Below are 11,186 nucleotides of genomic sequence, written 5' to 3'. Positions count from 1 at the left end.
GTAGTATGTTGGGTTACTGTCTGGAAGAGCCTTTATCTATCCTAGCCAACAACTCGACTGAAGGTATCGCCTGTCGGCTTTGTTGTTTGTCGAGTAACTTTTAGTTATGTATATGTATGCTCTTATGATATTATGTTGGCCCCTTTAATCTTTGGTTATACTTCCCTTTTAAAAAGTGTAGTGTTCTATCAAGATTAACACTACATTTGCTTATTACTGTCTCTTAACTAGCCCATGTCCTCCGTGCCTTTTTGTTTTCCATTGTTGTTTTCAAAGAATGAGGCTGGTTGTTACATAGATTGTCCTACATATCTAGTCTTTATTAAACTATCCAAATCTTTAACAGTTTCTTTAGATAAAATATGAAGTATGTCCAAAAAATAATGAGAGTGCAGTATGGTTTTTGGAATGGTAGGTGTGTGTATAGCAATAAAATTTAACCTGCTGTGATATCTGTCAGCACCATTTGATAGCCAATCTGCCCTACATACTTTGTGTCTCTTATGAAAAGATAGCTGTTAGGCAGAGTAATTTTTGTTTCTTTAATTATTACAAATGAGGCACTGGATATTTGTTGCATTTGATACAACTCAAGGGAATAATTGTTTTAACTAATACAAAATTGATTATGAAGCATTGAATCAGGAGGATTCAGAGGCACAAAAATGAGAAAGACATGTCTTCATCTTTCTAAGTATAAAATTCTGGAATTTTGTATTGCCTGTGAGAAAAGCATAAGTTGGTCGAAAGGATAGCTCAATGGATGACTGTCCTGCCACTGGGGATTTTTACCCAAGTGGCTTACGAAAAGCTGGATGTTTGGTTTGCTTTAAATAGTATGATTAACAGAGGTGTATGTGTTTGAATCTTAGCATTTCATGGGCTGGGGAGATGCTCACTGGGTGAAAGCATCTGCTATGCAAGCTCAAGGACCTGAGTGTTAAACGTAGAATCCATGAAAAAGCTTGCTGCCCCGTGGGAGCATCTGTAATCCCAGTGCTCCTCCCGGGAGATGGAAGACAGAGATTGGAGACTTCCTGGAGTCTTCCAGGCCTGGTGTATGCTGCAGAGTAACAGCAGGAAGGCAAGAACTGATGCCCCCCTGCCTTTCCCCCTTTCCCCTTTACACACACACACTGAGGTTATCCTATAGTCTTCACACATGTACTGAAGCATGTGTTTGCCTGGGCTCACACACTTGAGTGCACACACACAGACACACATAAAAGAACCTTGAAATTTCAGAGCTGCAAGAGACATTCGTAAAGAAATATTTTGTTATTTTATGTTCCTTAACTTTAAACCTCAGGAAACAAATTTGGAAAACTTAGGAGACAGTAATAAAAAGTTGTGTTGCTCACCTGATTCCAGTTCCATATACTTTCTCTTATTCCATGATTTCTGTGATCCCAGCAGATAATGATTAAAGGGTTCAACGTAATTATAGAAGAAGAAATAGAGTGTATGGCAAATTTCACCAAAAACGGTTGTTTAAAGGCTTAACATTGTTGATCTTTAAAGTTAGAGATGTGATCTTGTTAAAATGTTTTGATCAAAAATAATTGCTGGCTGCTTCTAATATCTACTTGATTCTCCTGATTTCAATGGCTTTTGAAAACATTCACTTAAATGTAATGTCTGAAATGAAAATTTTCTCCAAAAAATGACAGTGGGGGAAGTGTATCACTTGAGATTGCTTAAGGGGACCACCTACTAGAATGTATAAGAGATGGTACCTTTTGCTTATGTTTAAGTCAGTTGTGTAACTTTTATAGCTCAGATAATGTACACATTTTAAAGTTTCTTTTAAAAATATACTTAATGTATATTCTAACAAATTTGAAATGGGTGAAAATTATCTCCTGAATTAAGTAAAAGTTTACTTTATACTGTGTTCCTGTTTGAAATGACTCTGGAGTGCTAATGAACCTGGACACCAGGAGTACCAGGGGCAGGTGGCTAGGCTGTTGAAGCAACAGAAGACATGGGCACAAATATTTTACTTCAAGCCGTAAGCTAATTAAAAGTAGTTCTCAAATGACAGGTTTTTGAAAGAAAAAACAAAATGTGAACTCTCAAATAGGCCGCCCATGGCATCCTGCCAGTTTGCTGGCACGAAGGCCCCACAGCGCTTCCTCTCACACAGTGGAGCTTTGCCGTTTCTGCAGAACTCAGTGAATGCACAGGAAAATAACCGAAAAAGGCGAGGCAGGGCTGGGGTTCATAATGGAGTTTATCAGTTTCTTCTGCCTTTTGATCTTTCATAGGGAAGAAAGCTAACCATTTCTTCAAATCAGATTCTATAGAACTCTGCTGTTCAGGTTCATTGCATAGTTAGCAGGTACTTAATGAATAAAACCATTGTTTTACAGTCTCCATTTTAGTCTCTCAATTAATGTCACCTTAGCTTAGATAGTGTAACTTTGGCACGGTGAATATAATTTAAGTATTATTAAAATCTGCATAAATAGAAGCTTTTTGCTTTCCATTTGGCTGAGTATAGTGCATATATGTTTAATGCTTCTGTGTTTAAAGTTTATTTTGTCTTACATTTTAGGATTATTGAAGTCTGGGAAGACCAGTTCTGTGGAATCTCTTCCAGAACTGTTGACCTCAGATTCTGAAGGAAGCTACACAGGAGTGGGTAGTCCCAGAGACCTGCAGTCCCCTGATTTCACAGCAGGATTTAATTCAGATAAGATTGAGGTTTGTTTTATAAAGCACTGTTTCCTTACCCTCATATTTAGATATTATATTTCCTTTTCTGTTGCTGTAATAAAATGCCATGACCAAAGGCACCTTAAAGATGAAAAAGCTTATTTTTGCTTATGGTTCCAGAGGGAGAGTCCATGATGGTGGGGAAGGTATGGCAGGAGGCTGCTGGAACAGGAAGCTGAGAGATCACATCTCAACTGCACAAAGGAAGCAGAGAGGGTGAACTGGAAGTGGAAGGCTATAAACTCTCAAAGCCCGCCCCCAGTGATGTGCTTCCTCCAGCAAAGCTGCACCTCTTAAAGGTTCCATAACCTCCCCAAACAGCACTACCAAACTGGGGACCATGTGTTCAAATACATGAGCCTATGGGGGACACTTCTCATTCAAATCACCATGATGTGTAGACATTTTACCTTTAATTTTTCATTATATTTGCTCAAACTTTGAAATGTTTTCCTAGTTGGTTTATAAGAAAATAAAACTAATATGTATAGTGTTAAGGTTTTTTTCCAAGTTGTATAATCTTTCTAGTTTTAGAGATTTTAATGGCCATTTTGAGGTTTTTATGAATGTTACTTCTAATCTTTTTATAAGTACATAAAATGTTGACTGTAAATATAATATTGACATATAGTATAGTGTCATTGAATAGACCTGTTGGAAAATACATTTGTTGCTAAATTCCAGGCATATATTTTAGGAAATGCCCATTGCAGTCAGATAAAATTTGTCAAAGGAAATGATTTTGAAAATAAGCATGGTTGGGCTGGAGAGATGGCTCAGCAATTAAGAACACTGACTATTCTTGCAGAAGACCCAGGTTTGAATCCCAGCACCCACGTGACAGCTAACAACTGTCCGTAACTCCAGTTCCAGGGGATCCAACAGTCTCTTCTGTCCTCCGCAGGCATTGCACAACATGGGTGCACTTACCTAGATGCAGGCATAATACTCGTTCATGTAAAATAAAAAAAATAATAAAATAGTTTATAAAAAAGAAAATAAGCTTGGTTTCAAATTTTGTAGTCTCTCTTTCATTATGTTAACTGGTCCGCAACCAGCTAGAAAATTGAATTCTCTTCAGCTGCCTTGCCTAGGGAGGTCATTAGACAGCAGCATTTCTAGTCTGGTTAGTGCTGAGGAGGGCCTTCTTTTCAACACCTTTCAATGTTTTGTTCCACAGAGAGGAAGATGGTTAGCTTATTAGAGATAAACTCATTTTCCTCTAACCTTTGCCACATTTGTAAAACATCTTACAGCTTCTAGGAATTAGAGATTGAACTTTACTCTTCTTACCAAGTGTTCTTGAACTTAAGGATTTTAATATTCAAGTTCTAGGAAAATTGTTACTCACACAAGATTAATGTGAAAAACAATTGAGGTTTAAGGCAGTTGGAACTGTATTGCAAATGTCTTGGCAAGAGCAGAAGACTCTGACCCTGGATATACCATTTTAAAGCTTTCTTTACCTGTTAGAATAGCAGGTTTAGTGTCCCCTTTAAAGTGTCATTATTATTTACTATCATTTAAAATACTATAATCATAGAGTGAAATGTAAAACGTTTATATTGAATTTTTATTTCATAGTCATGAACATTAAAAATTACTGCTTCACATCTTGTATGTGTGACTTTTGTTACTTTCTTTGCTATTTGTATAAATAGAAATTTAATGTTTGTACTTATTTTCCTAAAAGATGTTTGTTTTCCAAGCTCATAGTGACTAGGCCTCATGCAGTCAGTGATGAGGTTTGAGAAATGGTTAAAGGATTACACTATAAAAAAAACCAACTCATAAATTGTACATGCTAGCTGATTTAGTGTCAGTATTTTTAATAAGCTATCAGATTAGGTACCTGCTATTACTACCTATGATTTTCCTTTCTTCTCATAGGGGAAAGCTAAATCGTATGTGAATGGTACGCCTCCCATGTGTTCTAGGGAAGGGTTCAAACCATGGGAAAAATCACCAGCATCTACATCTGCTCCCCAGCTCATCCCCAGTAACAGAGCTGACACTCCAGGCTCATCCATCTGGGTTGCGAGCTCTTGCAGGTAGGGCTTTCGTTTTGTTCTCTACCTGTCTGCGAGATTACCATGCACTTTTAGCAAATGGATATTTTTAATGAAGAATATTTATTTATTCTAACACATGAAAAAATATCGACTTGCGTAAAAATTGTTGACTAGTTTTTAAAAATAGACACCTCCTCTCCAGGCATAATTGACTGCCTTTATATGCCTGCTGAGATTGATAATAGGTTGAAGCTGCTCATTGACATCATGATTATATTATCATTTGGACCATTTGTAAAGTCCTTTGAAATATGCTTTGACAGTTGGAGTGGAGCAAAGATTTTGTTGTTTCAGGTTATGTTGCTTCATGGTCTTCATGGTTTTTCAGAAATTAGTCCTGAATTTTTTGCCATTTGGAGTAAACAGATTGAAGCACGCATAATTGTATGAGCACCTAGAACTGTCTTCTACTTGCTGGTGTTCAGTATTTTGCTAAGCCTGTTTAAAGAATGTGTGGTGTCAAGAAAGCAGTGAGTGTGGCTGTCTGTTTCAGCAGCATGGCCATTCCCCAAGGCTGAGCAGTCACGGTCTTCCCAGTGTTAGTATGTGCACCAACATGGCCACATTCCCTGTGAAGTATTGCCTGGTGGGAATAGTGACTAGGATCTGACAGAAAGGAAAGATACATTACTGTTTAATTTGTAGTAGTATGACTTATTTTTAGCTATTTCACTTGGGTGAAAGTTATTTCTAGAGATTATAGGAGGTTTTTATGGTGCAACTCCCACTCTGTTTCTCAAACACTGTCGAATACCCCCCCCCCAGATTTTCTAGAAAGTATCTGTTTTTGTTAATACTAGATAGTAGTAAGGATTTTATTTATTGAAAATGAAATAATGTTCAAGCATCACTCATTCCAGAGGATAAGAACTTAATAGAACTTTAGGGAGTTCCTTTGCCCAGTTTAGATACTGAGAACTCCTACTATTGTTTGGCTTTTTAGTTTTTTGTGAGTAGGCATATTATTCAATTTAAAGAGTTTTAGTGCATTTTATTGTTTTTTATATATATATATATATATAGATGTCTATGTGTTATATGCCTTTATAAAAGTAACCTCATAAAGCTGGGCGTGGTGGTGCACACCTGTAGTCCCAGCACTTGGGAGGCAGAGGCAGGTGGATCTCTGTGAGTTCAAGGCCAGCCTGGTTTACATACTTACAGGACACCTGGGGCTACAGGGAGACCCTGCTTCAGAAAGACCAAAAAAAAAAAGTAATTTTCATTCAAAATACCATTTTTGAGGTTGGCTACAGCTAACAAAATGAATTTGGTTATTATTTAGACTAAATTATTCATTATCAGTCTTATGTATAGTTAACAGGTTTGGTTCTGTCTGCACTGGACTTTATAGGTAAATAAATTCTTTGTAATGTTTTTGTCTTTCAGTCCTGTGAGCCCTCCTGTTGTGGATCTCAGAACCATCATGGAAATAGAAGAAAGTAGAAAAAAATGTGGCACAACACCAAAATTGAACTTAGGGTTGGTTGAAAAAAAATCTTTGAAAAGACCATGCTGTGTTATATTTCTGTCCTAAAGAGTAGGAACAATCTACTGCTTCATCCCTACTGTGTTTGTGTACTTGATGTTGTAGTTGTAAGCTCTCTTTTAGGTAACTTAACCTTCTTAATATTATTTGCTAACTCGGCACTAATGATTGGGTTGAGTTGATATATTAGTTTTTTGGGAATATTGTGTTACCTGCTAGAAACTTCTCAGTAAAATGATCATTGTGCTGCTTGCTTTATTTCTGAAGAAAAGCAAAAGATTCAAACCTTTGATGCAAGTTCTTTTGAAAAGTATGTTATGCAGGCTGCTCATGTGGAGCCATTACTTGATCATTGATAGTATAAACTGGCTCTAAAACTGCTGAAATTTAATGGATGAAAACATCATTAACTATAACTTTCGTTAAGCAGAAATTAATGCTAAGTGGTTTAATTTTGTTTCTAGTGTAATGATTTCTTAGGAAATTAGTTTGTCAGAAGCAGTTTGAAATATGTGAAAGTAATTGATTAATCTAATTTAATTTTTAGAAAAATTGTTTCTCATGGAGTTAAACTTTCTCAGAAACAACGAAAAATGATTGCATTGACAACAAAAGACAACCTTTCAGGAACAGGCAACATGGAAACAGTTGTTGTAGCTCCTTCCAAGCCTCCTAAGCCAGTGAATGCACGGTATGCTTTTACTGTTAGTGTCAGTATAGCTCTACCTGCCTCAGCTCTTCAGGTAGATCTTGGCTTCTGTGTTTTTCTTGCACGTTTCTAAAGTCTTTCTAAATATTTCATTTCCTGTATTTGTTTTGGGAAAATATGTCATTTCCCCTATTAGTTTGTTCCTAAACACTGGAACTTGAGCAGCTCAGACTTTATTTTTTGTTGTTGTTTTATTGTAATTTTAGATGTATTGACATAAATGTCATGTTTTCAAATGTGGGGTTATTTTCCATTTGTAGATACCATTTCTTATAGCTTCTCTTGCTAAAGTGATTTACTGTTTCATTTGAAATAAGGAATGAAATACACTAAAGGAAATTTCATAAAAGCAAATTCTATTTTTATTTTTTGTTGATTTTTTTATATTTTATTTATTTTAATTTTATGTGTATGAGTGTTTTTGCCTACATGTAAGTAAGTACACCATGTGTGTGCAGTGCCCACAGAAGCCAGAAGAGGATGTTGGACTCCCTGGAACTGGAATTACAGGTGGTTAGCTACCATGTGAGTGCTGGGAATTGAATTCAGGTCCTCTGCAAGAATAGCTAGTGCTCTTAGCCACTGAGCCATCCAGCACTGGTTCTTTTTTGAGACACTGTCTCCCTGTTCCCTCAGCTGGCCTAGAAATTGCTTTTGGAACCAGGCTGGCCTTGATCTCACAGCAATTTGCCAGTTGTCTCTGCCTCCTGAGTGGTGGGATCAAAGGTGTGTACCGCAACTCCAGGCCAGACTTTTAGTATCTCCATCTCTTTGTCTTCTGTCCGAATCATGAATATCTATCCATGGTTACAGTCAAAGCTGCTTCTCAGTTTTCTGAGTAGTGCTGTTGACTTCATGTTGCGTCATGTAGGTTTTCTCTATCATAATCTTCCCACAGTAGTACCATAAATAGGAATAATCTGCAAAGATGTGAAGATAACAGTTCTGAGAAGTATGAAACAAGTTATTCTTGCTTTCCTTTCAGTTTCCACTTTTCTTTGTAAATCACAATACTAAGAACCCCACTAAGGAATGTGAATGAGTGGAGGGAAGGTAAAGAGAGAGGCCCTGAGAACCCTTTTCTCACAAGGATTCGGGAGGATACTGGTAGCTAACCTTGCTTTGGGGCAGTTCTTCCAGTGTTTATGCCTCACTCTATTTGTGAGAAGGAATATTTTTCCCACTTAAAACCTAAATTATTTTGAAGAGAATAGCAAAAAGTTGATTTTGTTCTGAGTGTTCCTGGTGGAATGAAGTGACTGTCAAAGGCACTGGTAGCTATGAAGCACGGACACGGGAAAAGAAAGTAAAGCAGGAAGTGGGAAAACCCAGCGTAAAGTGAAAATCAGGATGCAACCTGAAAGAAGGGCCTAGCAGATTTTTAAATTTTTTTTCAATATTTATTAGAGGATTTAAGGCACAATGGCTGCGGCACTGAGCTGTGTTCTCTCTAAACAAAAGTATGGGATTGACCAGAAGGCAAAGACAGGCTCTTGAAACAGCCATCAAGACACCAAATGTTACTGATACTTGAGAAAATAAGTTAAATGCCTTAGGACACTTAAGGCTTGTTAATGTGGGTTTAGCTGTGTTGTCAGTTCCCTTATTTAAAAGAAAGACATGAACGAAGAAAAGAGGATCCAGGGGTTTTCCTGGCAGCATCTTTTAGAGTCCGTGGTCTTGTGGGATCTGAACTCTTTCCCAGGCCTGTTATCTGTCACCTTGACAATTTCTTTGTCATCTTGGGGGTTTCTTTTTGCTTCCCTGCGTTGTTGGATCTATTTTCTGTGTCTGGACTTGCTTCTTGTCCAGGATGGTAAAACACTAGTCATCTTCGAAAAGAATGGGCAGTATTTAATCTGGGAGTGCCCATGTCTGTCTGTGCAGGTGTTTTCATTCTTAGAAGAGTAGCTTTATTGAATCAGGACTCTTTAAGTTGGGAACTATTTAAAAATTTCTTCCGTTTTATTTCCTCCGTTGTTTGGGGGAAGCCTAATGCTATTTGTTGCCCAATTCTTTTCATGTTATTGCCTGTTTCCTTTATATTTGTTTATTCCCTAAAAACCTTAGAGTCTTTCTAGCATTCTAAAATTTCACAGTAATGTACTTTAATAAGGATCTGTTTTGATATGTTATGCTGAATGCTTGGAATAGTCATGATGTCCTTAAATTCAAGGAAAAAGATATAATCATTCCTCTGATATTTTCCTTCTCTTTCTTTCCTCTAGAGTTCACATTAATCAGGTAATGGTCTTCCTGAATTTCTTTAATTTTCTTTTCTATCGTTCACATTCACGCCTTTCTATTTTCTGTATTCTTGAACATTTACTTCAGTTATTAAAAAATCTTTAATTGACAAGAACTGTTTCATTTTCTGGAGGTGCCTTTTAGCCTTTTGATAGTGTGCCATTCAAGATTCTAATACTGTAGTATATCTATCTGTAGTATAAATGTTTTCACCTCTTAGTATATATCTAGCAGAAGTATGTCTGTACCAGACACTGTATGTAAGAGTGTCCATATTATCATTATAGCTAAAACACCAGATGGCATTAGACACCCAAACTTAATCATCTATCATGGGTGAATGACTAAATTTTTTTTTGACTAGTACAATACTGCAGAGTGATGAAAAGGAATGCTATGAGTAAATACAATGGAATAGCCAAATCTTAGCAGTATATCAATAACAATTTTAAAAATCATACTGTATGATTTCATTAATAAAATGTTAAAAATAGCCATTGATTTGCAGTGATGTTTGCTTCATTGTTCTCTGTTTTAGCTCATTGCAGCATTTTATTTCATTAGTTCATCAATTATTTTGCTTTTGTGGTCTGATTGACAATGTTGGTACCTATGTAGAACAGGTATACCTATAAGATGACTTGCAGTTTCCTTTGGGGCCCCATGTATGTTTATTATCCTATTGGTATTGACATCTTTTCTGTGGGTCTCCAGAGGATGTGAGCTTTTCTAAAGGTCACTCTTTTATTCTTGCTGCTGACAAGGTATATGTGTTTAGGTGCTGGCATTCTATAAGCTGTTTGGGGGAGGGAGGCTAGTCCTGGTTCAGTTCTCACCATTTGGTATAGATTTTCTCATACTTTACTATTTCATGTAGACTTTGTGAACACGAGTTTATTCCTGATTTTCTTTTTTAGTAGTGACTTTGAAGCAAATTTTCATTCTGCTAAGGTTCCAGGAGGTAATCTTGTTATTATAGGAAAGTAGGGAAGACAACTGCCTTCCCAACCATGCCAGGGAAACTAAAACTAATTTTTACATTTCCAACCTGACGACCACTTGAGGGTTTGATCCAGGGGATGTCTCCAGTGTGTGAGTGTTGGAGCTTTTTCAGTTGTGCCAGCTCAATTTCTTTTTCCCTACACGGTTACACTAGCTGTCCCCGTAGCTCTTTACCCCCTCCAAAGACAGGCTGTTTTCAATCTGCCATGTCTTAGTAGCTTATTCTTTTTGCCCTGGTGCATGTATACCTGTATTCTGATTACTTTTCCGTTCACTTTATATGGGATGTCATGGATATACATGGGTAGTCATGTATCTGAAACCTCAGATTTTGATGTTCAAATTTAGGAAAGTCTTTTCCCTAGTTCTTAATTGGCACCATGAGCTGAATTCCATGTTTAGAAGCACTGCTTCTAAATTTTAAAAGGAATTAATTATTACTCATTAAGGAGAATTTTGGACTATGGGAAGAAAAATGTCCTAAAAAATTTTAAGTACAAATGAGTGATTATTTTATCTTCAGATACCAAGAAATTTATATAACTGACCAAATACCAATTATTTTGAATTCTAAAATAAGAGGTATCTGAATTAATTGATTAAAAAATAAATTACTGATTTATGTTTAATGTTCTTTTGTAACTTTAGGCTCACTATATTTTTATTTTAAGGATCTTTTGTTGCTGTTGTTGGCCATGCTGGGGACTGACCCAGGGCCTAGGTATGCTAGGCAGTACTCTGCCAGTGAGTTACAGCCCAGCACTGTAGGCTTTTTTAAAACTGATTTTCTGTGAAACTCTTTTGAATATATGCATTGCTTTTATTTGTACTCATGAAACAAAGAACTGAAGCAACTTTTAAAAATGTACATTTAAGTATATATTATAAATATTTAAAGTAATATATATGAATATATAATGTGTTATGAGATTATACACATTGTGTCTTA

General features: G+C 36.5%; 1 protein-coding gene across 4 annotated transcripts in view; it reads left to right on the top strand.

Annotated features, from left to right (window-relative positions):
* The window catches only part of Ibtk (inhibitor of Bruton tyrosine kinase), a 77,065-nt gene that overhangs the window by 46,367 nt on the left and 19,512 nt on the right, over positions 1 to 11,186 (top strand). For all 4 annotated transcript variants that reach the window (XM_017800683.2, XM_029568469.1, XM_017800682.2 and 1 more), the window contains 4 exons: positions 2,558 to 2,706; positions 4,609 to 4,769; positions 6,180 to 6,272; positions 6,827 to 6,970. In XM_017800683.2, the coding sequence (XP_017656172.1) occupies positions 2,558 to 2,706; positions 4,609 to 4,769; positions 6,180 to 6,272; positions 6,827 to 6,970 (547 nt within the window). The remainder of the gene's footprint in view (positions 1 to 2,557; positions 2,707 to 4,608; positions 4,770 to 6,179; positions 6,273 to 6,826; positions 6,971 to 11,186) is intronic.

Source organism: Nannospalax galili, unplaced genomic scaffold (assembly GCF_000622305.1).
Source record: "Nannospalax galili isolate Female #2095 unplaced genomic scaffold, S.galili_v1.0 scaffold1220, whole genome shotgun sequence".
Classification (NCBI taxonomy): Eukaryota; Metazoa; Chordata; class Mammalia; order Rodentia; family Spalacidae; genus Nannospalax; species Nannospalax galili.
The sequence above is the reverse complement of the archived record's forward strand: the minus strand, read 5'-3'. Positions and strand labels throughout refer to the sequence as shown.